The 15,489-nt window shown below is 43.1% G+C and overlaps 2 protein-coding genes and 1 pseudogene across 2 annotated transcripts in view; 1 reads left to right on the top strand and 2 right to left on the bottom strand.

Moving 5' to 3' along the window:
* LOC146713392 (uncharacterized) overlaps positions 1-15,489 on the top strand; it is a 36,691-nt gene that overhangs the window by 11,366 nt on the left and 9,836 nt on the right. Inside the window, exons 11-20 of the mRNA XM_085447551.1 lie at positions 8,719-8,833; positions 8,926-9,059; positions 9,192-9,418; positions 9,522-9,636; positions 11,374-11,673; positions 12,294-12,520; positions 12,638-12,726; positions 12,813-12,913; positions 13,519-13,754; positions 13,885-13,973. Of these exons, the coding sequence (XP_085303677.1) occupies positions 8,719-8,833; positions 8,926-9,059; positions 9,192-9,418; positions 9,522-9,636; positions 11,374-11,673; positions 12,294-12,520; positions 12,638-12,726; positions 12,813-12,913; positions 13,519-13,754; positions 13,885-13,973 (1,633 nt within the window). The remainder of the gene's footprint in view (positions 1-8,718; positions 8,834-8,925; positions 9,060-9,191; positions 9,419-9,521; positions 9,637-11,373; positions 11,674-12,293; positions 12,521-12,637; positions 12,727-12,812; positions 12,914-13,518; positions 13,755-13,884; positions 13,974-15,489) is intronic.
* Positions 3,072-3,761, bottom strand: LOC146713393 (18S ribosomal RNA; annotated as a pseudogene; the record flags this gene model as incomplete).
* Positions 5,516-8,046, bottom strand: LOC146713394 (E3 SUMO-protein ligase ZBED1-like). Its single transcript, XM_085447925.1, has 2 exons — positions 6,763-8,046; positions 5,516-6,598 (listed from the first exon to the last, which is right to left on the bottom strand). Exons 1-2 carry the CDS (start codon positions 7,827-7,829, stop codon positions 5,923-5,925), a joined length of 1,743 nt encoding a protein of 580 aa, XP_085304051.1. The 5' UTR covers positions 7,830-8,046; the 3' UTR covers positions 5,516-5,922.

Genomic DNA, 15,489 nt, shown 5'->3' on the forward strand with positions numbered 1-15,489 from the left:
TAAAACGAGGTGCTTTGCAACATTAAACTGCAGTGTACAGTACGTATTTTTCGGACCATAAGGTGCACGGGATTATAAGGCACATTAAGCGAAACAAAGCAGTCAGATAAATCAAACTTTATTAAACTCATTCTTGTTGCTTCCTCCACTTCTGTACCATTGATTCATTAATGTTGAATTCTCTGCAGCTGCTCTATTCCCATGTTGTTGCAGTATATTAATGACTAACCTTGTATTGTGGATGGATTATCTCAGTTGTTCTCCTGACTTAAGTTTGGTCCGTTTACAGCATCCTGCCATGCAATTGCATTTGTGTCTAACTATCAGGAACTTTAACGTTAACTTTTATAAGTGGAAAAGTGTTAGTGTTCGTCCTCCAGCTTCACTGTTTATGTTATGCTAACATAGCTGTGTCGCTAGCAATCAGGTAGCACATCATTATATACCAGCTAGCCCAACTTCAGTAACCCTACAAATAGAGCTGGGCGATATGAGATTTTTTCATATCACGATATGTTTTTTTCATTTCAGGCGATAACGATATCTATCACGATATAAGCCAAATAACTATATTTGTAAGATTTAAATGTGCCGTTGCTCACAAGTAAAATGTGAAATAATCAGCAGCTTGTTTTGATTTAAATATTTATTTCCCATAATAAGTTCAACAGGGTAGATGTACTTAAGGAACATGAGGCTTTTTCAGATAAATAAAGGCAAATATTGCAAACTACACAAAAGGCAGCCGCTAAAGCGTTTAAGTTTCAAAATAGAACAAACGAAACAGACTATTAAATTGTCAATTCCACTTAGAAACAAAATATTAATTCTAAAAATAAATCTTAGTTTGTTTTACAGAAGAACAGACAAAACTAACTTTTGTCAGTATCAAATAAACTGAGAACTAAAAGGAAATTCTCAATCTCTCCTTGTTGTATAGCTTAGCTTTTCAAACAGTTTTAACAGTTACTTTAGTCTGACAAAAGCCGAATGACGAATTAGCGCTTCCAGTCAGAGACTGAGGCTACGTCCACACGTACACGGGTGTTTTTGAAAACGGAGATTTTCCGTTTTCGTTTTAAAAAATAATCCCGTCCACACATAAAGGCAGAAATGAAGAAAAACGCTGCTATGAACATGCCAAAGCAGCAGGTGGCGCTAGATTCCTAACCGTGCAGAAATGTTGGCCAATCAGAAGTCTAGAAGCCTCGGTGGGAAAAAGTAAACAAAGCTGGGGCATAGAAGCAGACCCGAGTCGTATGTGTGGACGGACAGTAACTGTGTATATGTAAGCATTTAAACACTGCAGAGTAGAATTAACAGTAACAGTATTGTAGAAATTCATTTCACCGAAACAATAACGTGGCGCACAGTGTGACGCATGCACCAGTTTATTGTATTTCCAGACTTGCTTTCGTGCCGAGTAGCGTGCAATTTACAGTGCACGCTACTCTGTTTTTTGTCAGACTTGAAATAGCCGAAATACCTTCACACTACAGAACTTCTATGGCTCTTCCGTTCGACAATCTCTCCGGCATTGGAACCGTCATCTGTTTTCTCTTCGGTCACGCTCGGTTGATTTTTCTAGTCGGCACACTCATTTCCTCCATTACGCGCTGGCTCCATTACCCACTGCCTGCTTCCCAAACAAACACACGTGCGGCTTGGCACTTGTGCTGTACGTAACAAGTCACGCGACGTGACGCTGCGGCTGTGATTGGTTCGGCTCTGCGCTACTTAGTTTGGATTGGCTGACCTTTTTTTAAAAAAAATTTTTATTTTAAGAGGACAAGAGCGGCGAAGTCTATTGCGATAGCTTAATTTCTCTATCGAGTAAAAGTTATATCGCGATACATATCGTTATCGTTCTATTGCCCAGCTCTACCTACAAACGTCACTGCTGTTTAGTTTCCTGTCTTCATTTATGTTGGAAGTGATAGCAGAGCTGTACCTTTTAATTCTTTCAGAAATCTCTCAGTCAGAACATGCAATATCATGCTTAGGTAACTAGCGAAACTAGCGAGCTAACTCCCGCTAGCTTCCTGCTAACTTCTAACTCCGTTAAATGTAATAAATTTGGTTTTCATGGATGCCTGGAAGTTAAACTTCATAGTTTCACCTGGTTAAGCAGCAATGCTGATCGTTTTATTAAAGATGAAAGAATTTAGACAGTTTTTAACTCTCAGTGATGCTGCAGTGTTCATTTGACCTGAAGCATACGGAGTTTCGGACCCAGATTACTCCCAGATTTAAGAGCATCTTAGTCCGACAAATACAACAATAATGACGGCCGCTTGCATGTTCTGCAAAAAAAATGTGCTTTGTCATGTATTTGACGGAGAAACACCAAACCAGTTCCACATCACTGAAGTTGCACCATTTTTACAAACCAATTCTGGTTCATCTGTTTCACTCAACAATCGGCCATGTGCGTATGAAAACAAAGGCACTGCGCATGCGCGTTTTACTCCCATCCTATCGCGATATTTCATTTTCCTATCGTTTCCTAACATTATACCGGTATTACCGTGAACGGTATAGTATGGCCCAGCCCTACTATGGTTAGTATCTTCCTCTGCCTTTTGGGTGCTACTGCAGGTGCCTTTGGTGGTGCAAAACATTTTGTTGACATACACAATGCGCTGTTGAACATTGAACCCCCCGTGCTCCCTCCGCAGGAGGGAGGAGAGTTGGGTACCCGGAGGCGCGCGGGCAGCGGCCAGGGCGAGACCGCCAGTCCGCGCTTTCGGTCGAGGTTCTCGTGGCAGGCCGGTACTGGTAGTTGCCGGACGGGGACCCCGGCACCCGCCTCCAACGAGCCACAGTCCCGACTCTCCTCCGTCGGCCCTCGGAGGAAGCCGTCGGGGCAGCGGGCTCGCTTTGGCGCAGAGGCGGGGAGGGGCCGTCGGTTCGTCCGGCCGGCGACCAGGCCCAGACTAAGGCTCGAGCTTCCGGTGGGGGATGCGCGAGCCGAAGACCTCGGGAGACCCGCACCGGCGACGGTGGCGGGAGACCCTCAGCGGCAAAAGGGAGACAGCAGCCGGGGCCGCTCGCTGTAGCCAGTAATGATCCTTCCGCAGGTTCACCTACGGAAACCTTGTTACGACTTTTACTTCCTCTAGATAGTCAAGTTTGATCGTCTTCTCGGCGCTCCGCCAGGGCCGTGACCGACCCCGGCGGGGCCGATCCGAGGACCTCACTAAACCATCCAATCGGTAGTAGTGACGGGTGGTGTGTACAAAGGGCAGGGACTTAATCAACGCGAGCTTATGACCCGCGCTTACTGGGAATTCCTCACTCATGGGAAATAATTGCAATCCCCAATCCCTATCACGAGTGGGGTTCAACGGGTTACCCACGCCTCTCGGCGAAGGGTAGACACACGTTGATCCACTCAGTGTGGCGCGTGCAGCCCCGGACATCTAAGGGCATCACAGACCTGTTATTGCTCAATCTCGTGTGGCTGAACGCCACTTGTCCCTCTAAGAAGTTGGACTCGGGCCGCACGGGGTCGAGTAACTAGTTAGCATGTCGGAGTCTCGTTCGTTATCGGAATTAACCAGACAAATCGCTCCACCAACTAAGAACGGCCATGCACCACCACCCACAGAATCGAGAAAGAGCTATCAATCTGTCAATCCTTTCCGTGTCCGGGCCGGGTGAGGTTTCCCGTGTTGAGTCAAATTAAGCCGCAGGCTCCACTCCTGGTGGTGCCCTTCCGTCAATTCCTTTAAGTTTCAGCTTTGCAACCATACTCCCCCCGGAACCCAAAGACTTTGGTTTCCCGGCGGGTCATGGGAATAATGCCGCCGGATCGCTAGTTGGCATCGTTTATGGTCGGAACTACGACGGTATCTGATAGCTCAGGCGGTAGAGCAGGTCATCTACTGATCGGAAGGTTGGTGGTTCGATTCCTGGCTTCCCCCAGTCTGCATGCCAAATATCCTTGGGCAAGATATTAACCCCAAATTGCTCTCCGATGCATCCATCGGAGTATGAATGTGTGTGAATGTTACTTAGAAAGCACCTAGAACAATGTGCTTGTGCGAATGGGTGTGAATGGGTGAATGCACAAGTTGTGTAACGCGCTTTGAGTGCTCAGAAGAGTAGAAAAGCGCTATATAAGAACCAGTCCATTAAAAAAAAAAAAAAAAAGCATGCAAAATTGGATTAAAAAAATTATCTGTGAAACAGTGAAGCTGTGAAAGGTGAACCACGTTATAGTGAGGGACCACTGTACTGGAAGAGCATATGGGAGAAGGATGCAACCCATAACAGCAAAGCTCAGCGGCTAGTGGGTCAGAGAGGAGATCACAGCACCCTCTCTGAACAAGGTCCAGTAACCATCACAGTGGCAGACATCCAAGAAAGAGTCTCCAATATGAAGAGTTGGATAGCACCAGGCCCAGACATGGTTCACGCCTACTGGCTGACAAAGCTGACCTTCACTCCAAAAGCGTCTGGCAATACAAATTAACCAACTGCTAGTTGACGAGAGACACCCGGAATGGCTAACTTAGGGCCGGGCGGTCCTGATCCTCAAGAACCTCCAGAAGGGACCAGTCCCATCTAACTACTGGCCAATAACCTGCTTCAGAACCATGTGGAAGCTCTTGTTAGGCATCATAGCGGCTAAGATGAACAGGCACATTGGTCAATACATAAGTGGGGCACAGAAAGGGATGGGCAAGAATACGTGAGGGGCAAAACACCAGCTACTGGTAGACCGAACAATCAGCTGAGACTGCAAGGCCAGACTGGATAACGTGTGCACTGCCTGGATCAACAGGACCCTAAGAGCCTTCATCAGGAACTCAATGGTGATGTGGTGTGCAACACTAGAGGCCTAGTTCAAGTACATAACACAAGTCACCATCAAGAACATCTACCAAGGAGCTGCTCTGTCCCCACTACTGTTCTGCATAGGCCTTAACCTCCTCAGTGAAATCATTGACAAGACTGGCTACAGATACTGAATACGGAACGGAGCAGTTGTCAGCCACCTCCTGTAGATGGATGACATCAAGCTGTATGCCAATAGTGAACGAGACATCGATTCACTGATCCACACCACCAGGATATACAGCAATGACATCGCAATGTCGTTCGGACTGGAGAAGTGTAGTCTGATGATAACAAAGAGAGGGAAGGTAGTCAGAACTGAGGGGATCAAACTACCAGAAGGCAACATTGCAGACATAGAGAACAGCTACAATTAACTGGGGTACACACAGGCAAATGGGTACCACGAAGAGGCCAGTAGGAAAGTTGCAACCACCAAGTACCTGCAGAGGGTCAGGCAAGTCCTGAAGAGTCAGCTGAATGGTAAGAACAAGATCAGCAGAACAGCAGTGGGGACAGAGCATCTCCTTGGTAGATCCCGCACTTGATGGTGACTTGTGCTATGGGCTTGGAGTTGGCCTCTAATGTTGTACGCCATATATATATATATATATATATATATATATATATATATATACATACACACATATATATATATATATATTAGTGCTGTCAATAGATTAAAAAAAATTAACTAACTAATCTCACAATTTTCTGTTATTAATTGCGATTAATCTCAATTACTTTATTAATAGCCTGGCTCCAATTACATTTTTTTTATTCTTTATATTTTAAGATTGTAACAGACATTTATGCAACACAATGAAGTAAATGCAGAATAAACACAAAGAATGTATGCTGAAATTCAAAGAGAATTTTAATAGTTTTCATCAATCTTTAACACAGTGAAAACTTACAAAAAACCTTTAAGGCCATCAACAGTGACTGAACCCAGGCCTACAGGTTAAAGTGAATATCATAACAATAAAGGGTGCACAAAACTCAGTATTTAAAACACAAAAAGACACAGCTGAAAACCCAGAATGTTGAACATTTTTCACTTCAAAGGAGCAATCTGGATTAGTCCTTCTTTGCACTCAGCCAGTTACTGAGGCAGACTATTCTGTTTACATTGTCTGATGACAAAGAAGCACGCTTCTTTTGAATGATGTGACCTGAGAGTGAGAATAATCTCTCACAAGGCACTGTGGTTGTAGGGGTTGACAGGTACTTGCGTGCAATAGGTGCCAGCCTGGCATGTGCTCCTTCTCTCTTTAACCACCACTGTAGTGGACACTCTCCTATGTCAATTTTGGGCTCTGCTTTGTACAGATTCAGACAGCAGTCTATAGCATCTTCCTCTTCCTCTGTATCTGAATCAGGAGAACCCAGCAAGCAGATGGACATCTTGCTCTTCTTTGGTGAGGGTTCCTCTGTTGTCTGAACAGATGGTTGGTGTGCATCCGTCTCTGACATCAGAAGGTCATGTACTGATGCCCACACCTCTCTTCTTTCATCTTTGGAAAGGCATTTAAGATCTTTAAACCTGGGATCAAGGGCAGTAGCGATCTTCAGCCATGTGAGATTGCTGCTGTCCCTCCGCTGAGCTAGGTCTGTGGTAAAAATCTTCTTAAACCTCAAAACGTAGACTGGGTCATCATCTGAGGGCTCCATAATCCTGAACAAATGACACAAGGCTGGCAACACCATGGAACAAGAGACATACCGCTCTCCTCCCAGCAGTTCGGTAACATATCTGCAATAGAAAGATCAAGTCTGTATTTTTCTATTAATCACACAGAGACAAACATAAAAACTACATATGAAAATACACAGAGAGGTGGAGGTGGAGAACATACTTGAAAACAAAGCTAGAATGCAAAGATAGACACACAATCATGAGAAACAAAATGTATTTACCTGCAAGGTTCCAGTAGTTCCTCCAGCTTTTGCAGTCTGTCAAGCTCCTGGTCAGTCAACATAGTCACCTTGCTGTTTTGTTGAGTCAGGATGGTGGTCAGCCCAAATTTGTTTCTCTGGATCCGCTTGATCATCTCTAGGGTGGAGTTCCATCTTGTTGGAACGTCCTGAACAAGCGGTTCTGTTTGATGTCCACGTGCAGCTTGCTGTGCCTTTAATTCCTGAGCGTTTGCTGGACTATGCTTAAAATGTCCAACAATCTTGCGACATTTGGCCAGAGCCCTTTCAAATGCGCTGTCATTAAGAGAAACTGTGACCGTTCTTTGCAGAATGTGGGCCATGCAGGGCATGTGTTCAAATGGAAGTAGTCTGGCGGCTGCAACCATGTTACGAGCACTGTCGGTCCCAAGCGTGGTTACCTTGTCCTTGATTTTCCATTCGTTTGGAACATTCAGAAAATGGTCAGCACACGCCTCAGCATAGTGTCTCTCTTCAGTTTTACTCACTGTTAGTGCAAACGATTGCATAGTCCAGTCGTTATCAATAAAATGCGCCATGACCCCCAAGTAATTATCGTTGTTCACCGAAGTCCAGTGGTCTCCGGTGAGAGCGACATTCCTTACTTGCACAAGCTTGCTGGACTGCTGAGCCCTCTGGTCCCCATACAAAGTGTGCAGTCTCGACACAATGGTTCCTCTCGAGGGCAGATTGTAACACTCATCTCCTGATGCAGCACGAATGACTTCTCTCAGTCCATCATCTTCTACTATGCTAACTGGTCGGCAGTTTTTAGCTATCCAAACAACCAAGGAATTGGTTACCTTTTCTCTCACATTTTTTGTTATTCGTCCACAAGCACCATACTCCTGAAGCGTAGACTGGCGAGGTCCCGTAGAGGTGAATTCAGTTGGGTGTTTTGCTCTCAGGTGATACGCCAGTGATGAACTGCTTCTGTGGTACTTGAATTCAGCTTTGCAAATTGTGCATCTTACTCTCGTTTTGTCCAACAAGCCATCAGGCAACTTCTTAAAGAGAAACTTTCCACCCAAAAGTCCGCCCTCGTCCATGCTTGCGTGTGTTAGCTAGTGTTAGCTAGATAGTAGCATGGTGTCACTTCTTCTTCTAATCATTTCTGTCAGGCCAAACGCCAGCATAGCACACTGTTGCCCCCTCCTCCAGAGGTGCTCATGAATTTAAAGGTCTTAGATTACAGGAAATTAATAAAAAAACAAAATCAGCGTTAAATTTTTTTAATGCATTAAACATTTCGCGTTGATCTTAACAATTAACGCGATAATTTTGACAGCACTAATACATATATATATATATATATATATATATATATATATAGAGAGAGAGAGAGAGAGAGAGAGAGAGAGGTAGATATGGTGTAACAAATGCGTGTTACAAAGTTTATATGGTTTTCCATTGGGTCCTTTCTCGGGCCAGGTACTTTTTTTAGTACCTACTCAGCCAAAGCAATTCAGCAATTCAGTCAATCTGAAAATGTAACGTCAACAGATTGCATTCCACCGATTGGCTAGTCAGTTTTGTCACTCGATGACTCATGAGAGCATGTCATTCACAAAAATCAAATCCTCAAAGCCTGTCTCCAAATCTGACAAAAAGCTATAGACCACACAGCAGGTCTACCATCGCCTCAAGTTTCTCCAGTGTGATGTTGTGCTTTTGTTGTATGCAAAATGGGACTTTTAGTAGTATTGCTGTAATGACCTTGCACACATAGGCAGTACTTGATTGTAATGAAAAACAATTTAACTGAGTTGGGTCGAGCCGAGAAGGTTGTAATGGAAAAGATACATTAGCTCATGTCCTCTTAAAGCACAAACAGTAGATAGTAGCAGCATGCTCCCTTTCGGTTATGTAAACAGTCAAGTTCTTGTTGAGCCGGGCAACACATAATTGTGACTAACATAAGAATTTATTTGTTCCTAGGGGTGGACGACAGTAGGAGCCTGGGATTTCAGGCACCGATAGAGGATGAAGAGTATGAATATTTAGAGCAGGAGGAAGGATACACGACAGAGCTGGATTATGTAACAACATCAAGGTTAAAAGACAAGTGCATAAATGTCTACTATGTACAAAAGTATATGTGTTATCTTTTGTATCCCAGCTCCCGTTTTTCCGTGTTTTCCTTAGGTTCTTGACTCAAACAGTTCCGTCTAAGAGGAGAAAAAAACATGGCAAACGTCGAATCAGCAAATCACAAAATCGCATAGATCTCAAAATCCGCATATTGGAAAACCCAAACATTGAAGTGCTTTCAAATACTGGTAAGTCTAAAGCAAACGTGATGTGAAATTTAAATGTTAAAAACAGAATGAAAACACCTCAGTACACATGAAACTCTGGAGCAGATGTGGAAGATTTCACTGTGATTGATTCAGTGTTCCTCTGTGTTCTAGTGTTTCGGATGTACCGGCTTCACAAGCTGAAGGTTCGTCGTGGTTTGAAGGAAGCTGACTTCCTGAAACTACTCAGGTCTACCTTCCCTCAGCTGGCTGGAGATGAACCTTTTGACCTTTTCTTATATTGCAACCTCAAGAAACTGAAACCTCTGCAAGTAGACTCTGTGACACCAGAGGAAATCATCAGAGTTTCTCGGGGATCTACCCTCTACATACGACTGCAGGTACTGTGCTGAGAAGATTTAACTGATCTCAACAGCGTTACCAAAGATTACAACACATTGACAACTTGATTTGAGAAGAAAATTCCGACCTTCTGTAAAACAGAAAGAAGATGCTGATGAAGATCATGAAGATCTTCCATCCACTGAGACAGACACCCATATAAATCTCAGAATCCGCATCCTGGAAAAGCGAAAGATTAATGTTTTGTCAAAACAAGGTAAGTCTAAAGCAAACATGATGTGAAATTTAGATGTTTCTGCTATAAAAATGCAGCACATGTAAGCCGTATATCGCCTTGTTACCTACTAGGTAAGTTCTGAAGTGCTTTTCACCCTTTTACCTGCTCGGAGATCGGTCTATTAAACACAGGTGAAGCTGATGGTCTCCACCACACCTCTATACCAAAAACAGTCATTTGCACCTTGTAAATCACAATTGTTGATGCCAGTAATGCTCGAGAGCAGCTGAAACCCTGGTCAGGACCAGTGTTCCCTCTAAGCTGCGTACTGCGTACAGAAAATCTAGGTTGCGCGCAAAAAAAAAAAATCTAACCTGAATTGAAATTAAAGTAAATATTTTAACAATTCTGTTTTTTGCAGTGTTAGTAAGTGACTGGCTGCTCCCGTATGGGGTTAGACCGATGCCACCTTATCCCATAGTCCAGCCAATAATGCGATTCACATTCGTATATACGCAGCTAATCAACATCGCTAACAGGCTATGACAGCGTCCTTATGTGTCGACACCGGTGTTTTAGCTAGCAAAGTGGCGTGACTGATGTGGCGTGAAGCCACGTTAGTGTATAACCATTGGAGATGTGAGCAGGACAGACAGAACAATTGACGGAACAAGTGTGGACTTTATACCAGTTTTTAAATTGTGTTGATAGGCCACGTAAAACCAGAGTTATGACAAAAATATCTGCAATGTTTGGTTTTCTTCCTGAATATTATCATTGTTTATATTTACTGCGGGAAGAAATGGTAAAAACTGCGTTTTATAAGGAAAACGCTCGAAAGCACTCTCCACCTGTGAGCAAAGACAAAACCAAAAAGCCCCCACCCTTTCCCATTCGTCGAAAAATGTACCATGTCGACCAATCAAAACATGATATGGCAATATGGCATTTAGTGGTTTAGGAATGGGGGGGCATCAAATTTGATGCAGAACAGCTGACTGTTCCGTAAATAGTTTGAAATGTTTTTTTAAAAAAATGCCTTAGTTGCATTTTTAGGTAAACAGTTGCAAAAAACTTTGTTTGCAAAACTCAGTAACTTTTTTGAAGAAGTAACTATATAATTAACTGCCCGACATCAACTGTATTTTGCAGACAGAGCGTTACAGGACTATCTCCCAGACCAGACTCATACCCATAATACAAGTCAGAGCTTGTATGTAAATGTAAATGCTATAATTTGATTATTTTAATAAACCATGTAACTTGGATGGATTCGATGCTGGCATGACCACAGTGCACACGTCTGATGTCGCTCACAATGGTCCAAGGGATCGCTCAGGGAGTTTGTGTGTTCGCTCAGACACATGAAAAATTAGAGGGAACATTGGTCAGGACACATATACCGTTTGTGCTGCCTCCCTGCACTCTACATGGACATCTTCATCTTTCTGCACTACTCCCTGGTCTAAGAATTGTAACATATTAATAAAGAAATATGTACTATAATACCAAGAATATTTTCATTATAAAACACAATGAAAACACCTCAGTACACATGAAACTCTGGAGCAGATGTGGAAGATTTCACTGTGATGATTGGAACATTGGGAGCCCATGTCACCACTGGTACCTCCAAACTGTGAAAGCAGATTCCAGATTCAATTGGAAAGTAGTATCAGACGAACATTTAGTGAAAGTACAACAGGAAAGTGATGATTTCTTTCTCCTAATACTGGAAAAATTGAACTGATCTCTCAGCGTTCCTCTGTGTTCTAGTGTTTCAGACGTGCCCGCTTCACAAGCTGAAGGTTCATCGTGGTTTGCAGGAAGCTGACTTCCTGAAACTACTCAGGTCTACCTTCCCTCAGCTGGCTGGAGATGAACCTTTTGACCTTTTTTTAAGGGCCAAGCACAACAAACTTAAACCTCTGAAAGGAGACTCTGTGACACCAGAGGAAATCATCAGAGTTTCTCGGGGATCTACCCTCTACATACAACAGTCACTGTGTCCAGAAGATTTAAGACTTAAGATCCGCATCCTTGAGGACCCTAAGATTGATAAGATCACAAATATAAGTAAGTTTAAAGCTTTTAACCTTCAAAGATCTTTGGAAGGATTTGATGCCGTTAACGTTTTCTACCTCTTATTAGCTCCTTAACTTGATTTAGAGGCTTTGCATGTCTCAAGAGTCCAACGTACTAGTCATCCAGCTCTCTGTGCAGGTTTGCTGAGTTACCCGTTTATTAGTTGATTCAGGAAAACATGTCTTCTAACTTGTCGATGACTGAAACTGCTCTGACTGTAGTCACACTACCCGCTGTCTTAAAAAACCTCGTAACATTATAAAAGATACCTCACACTCTGGCCACTCCCTGTTTGAACTGTTGCCCTCGGGCCGACGGTACAAAGCAATCAGCGTAAGGACAAACAGACTCAAACACAGCTTTTACCAAATCAGAAAAATATGTCTTGATGCTGCTACTAAAAAATGTCCATCACGCTACTCCTGAAGTGATCTATGCACTGACTGAGGCATGTGTGTGGGGATTGATTTTATTTTACAAATTTTATTTAAAGTTTACATTTGTATGGATGATGCATTGATCAGAGATCAATTCTAATTTCGTTCTACCTGTGACAATGACAAAAAAGACATTCTGATTCTGACTTTGTGAGCTTCTCTGTTTTCTCTCAGTGTGTCAGAATCACCCGTCTCATGAGCTGAATGTTCCTCGTGGTCTTCAGGAGGCTGACTTCCTGGCTCTGCTGAGGTCCACTTTCCCTCAGCTGGCTGCTGGTGAACCTTTTACCATCTTAATTGGTCGCAACCACGATCTAATTCCTCCAAGAGTGGAGAGTATGACTGCAGAAGAGATCTGCAAGAACAGGACTAGGAATCCTGGTATTTACATCCGACTGAAGGTACTGCAAGAACCAATTTAACATCAGGGTGAAAACATTGTTTAAATGTGGAGCATGTTGTTCTGAATAAAAAATCAGATAAAAAAACTATTCTTTTACTTTTTGGTGGAAATTTAGGGTCCAGAGAAAAGGTCTCTACAGAGAGAAGATGCTACCGCTGCTGAACTTCCTCCACCCAGCCTGGATCCAACCACACTGACCACTGAGTGAGTCAAAGAAAAGAGTAAGCTGCTGCTGTTAGAGTTTGTTATTTATGTCAACAGTTCAATCCAATTTTGTTCTTTTCCCCCAGAGTTGAGTCTGAGAAACCTCAGATCAGTCAATCAGACACCCACGTGCATCTCAAGGTCCACATTGTGGAGGACCCTCAGATGGATACCATCTCGCCCAATCGTAAGTTCAAAGCCTTTTAATTTATCTGTCCAGTACAATATTCAGTTATCACCACTGTGATCACATGCTGAGCTGAAATAATAAAGAGTAGCCGAGCATAGCTCCTAGGGTGGTCAGGACACATTTGTGACTATGAGGTCCTTTGTAGAGCTCTGTAGGCATGCTGCTGGATGGTTTGGGAAGCTTGTGATGACCTGAGTTTGGACCAGTTTGTCAAAGCACTTCATGATTACTGGAGCACGAGCCACTACACAGCAGTCATTCAGAATGCTGATGGTGGTCATTTTTTGGTAGTGGTACCGTGATAGAGGATTTCAAGCAAGGCTGTCAGTGGTAAGGCTTAATGTTGGGGACATGGTCTGTTTGACTGACAGGTGGCTGTAGCTGCTTCCTGAACCTCAGCTGGACCTCTGGATTGTGTTTGTGCTCTTGGAGCCTTTTGGACCATTTTAATGCAAATATCTGATAAATATTGTAGTTGCTTTGCAGCTGATAACAGACTGTCTAAGACGTCTGAGCTCTTGTTTTTTGAATGAAATTGTCAGGTTTTGGTGTGATGCTCCCTGTTAGCTGGCAACTTAGCACTCTTTCCTGTTTTATCCCAGTGTTTCAGAATTACCTGCCTCATGAGCTGCAGGTTCCTCGAGGTCTTCAGGAGGCTGACTTCCTAGCTCAGCTGAGGTCAACCTTCCCTCAGCTGGCTGCTGCTGAACCTCTGGAGCTCCTGATATCTAATGACGACAAGATACTAGAGCTTCTAAATATGGAGTCACTGACAACTGAGGAGATCAAAGAGGCTGTCCAGTCAACTGGGAGTGCTACCCTCTTTGTTCGATTGAAGGTACTGTGTCAGATTCAGCATTTCTGCCTTTGTAGATTTTTCTTTTGTCCTTCTTAATCCCTCCACATGGCATTGTCAGAAACCATTAATTACAAAACCCATACTAAATAAAAACTATAAAACTTTCCAGGCCTCAGAGGATGTTCAGGATGATGTGAATAAGCTTGATGGTGCTGAAGACTCTTCATCCTTTTCTGAACAAACCACACTGCACAGGAGGTAAGTGATTAATAAAAAACGGTAAAATTGGAGAATGAAAACACAGTTTCATAGCATTTATTATGTTGCATTTTGGAAATGGACAGTGACAAATGGACTGATTCCTATATAGCGCTTTTCTTCTCTCCTGGAGTACTCAAAGCGCTGTTTACAACATTCCTCATTCACCCACTCACACAAGGACTTCTAACCTCAAGTACAATCTAACCAACATTCACACTCCAGTTGACGCATCGGAGGGCAACTTGGGGTTAGTATCTTTCCCAAGGATATTTGGCATACAGACTGGGGAAGCAAAGGTTCGAACCACCAACCTTCCAATCAGTAGCTGATCTGCTCTACCACCACAGCCCCACCTTTCCCCACCCTGCCCTGCCCCGAAGATGGTAGTTTGACCCATCTTCAATCTTATGGGTTAGAAACCGTTTTGAAGATGAAGATGAAAGAAGTTACATCTTGGAGAAAGAATGAAGAGGGCTGCATTGGTGTGGCCAAAAAACATATTCTGCAATGTTCTCCCTTGAGACATTGCTGTAGAAAACCGGCTTACCTCTGGTCTCAAAGGTGTTCAGAAACAGTAAAGATCAAAAAACACAATAAGCTTTCTCCTGGTTGCACTCCTACCTGGTGTGCTGTCTTCTGGCTTTAATATTTTGAGCTGTTTGATATTTCCTGTTGTAGGGGTAGACTAGGGCTGCCAAAACTATTATTTTGATAGTCGACTAGCAACCGATTATTTTTGCAATTAGTCGACTAATCAAATCGTGCATCTATTGGATGTATACCGTACAGCTTATTGCATCAGCATGTGTCTGCTCTTATATAACTATCATTAGCTTACAGTAGAGCTGGGCGATATAAGATTTATTCATATCACGATATGTTTTTTTCATTTCAGGCGATAACGATATCTATCACGATATCAGCCAAATAACTATATTTGTAAGATTTAAATGTGCCGTTGCTCACAAGTAAAATGTGAAATAATCAGCAGCTTGTTTTTATTTAAATATTTATTTCCCATAATAAGTTCATCCATTAAGCGGACGCGAATGGATGGATGAAGTTCAACAGGGTAGATGTCTGACAAAAGCCGAATGACGAATTAGCGCTTCCAGTCAGAGACTGAGGCTACGTCCACACGTACACGGGTATTTTTGAAAACGGAGATTTTCCGTTTTCGTTTTAAAAAATAATCCCGTCCACACATAAAGGCAGAAATGAAGGTAAACGCTGCTATGAACATGCCAAAGCAGCAGGTGGAGCTAGATTCCTAACCGTGCAGAAATGTTGGCCAATCAGAAGTCTAGAAGCCTCGGTGGGAAAAGTAAACAAAGCTGCGGCATAGAAGCAGAACCGAGTCGTATGTGTGGACGGACAGAAAAATGTGTGTGTATGTAAGCATTTAAACACTGCAGAGAGTAGAATTAACAGTAACAGTATTGTAGAAATTCATTTCACCGAAACAATAACGTGGCGCACAGTGTGACGCATGCACCAGTTTATTGTATTTCCA

Source organism: Copadichromis virginalis, linkage group LG3, assembly GCF_057382275.1.
Source record: "Copadichromis virginalis isolate Kocher_CV1m ecotype Utaka linkage group LG3, C_Virginalis_male_GT1.1, whole genome shotgun sequence".
Classification (NCBI taxonomy): domain Eukaryota; kingdom Metazoa; phylum Chordata; class Actinopteri; order Cichliformes; family Cichlidae; genus Copadichromis; species Copadichromis virginalis.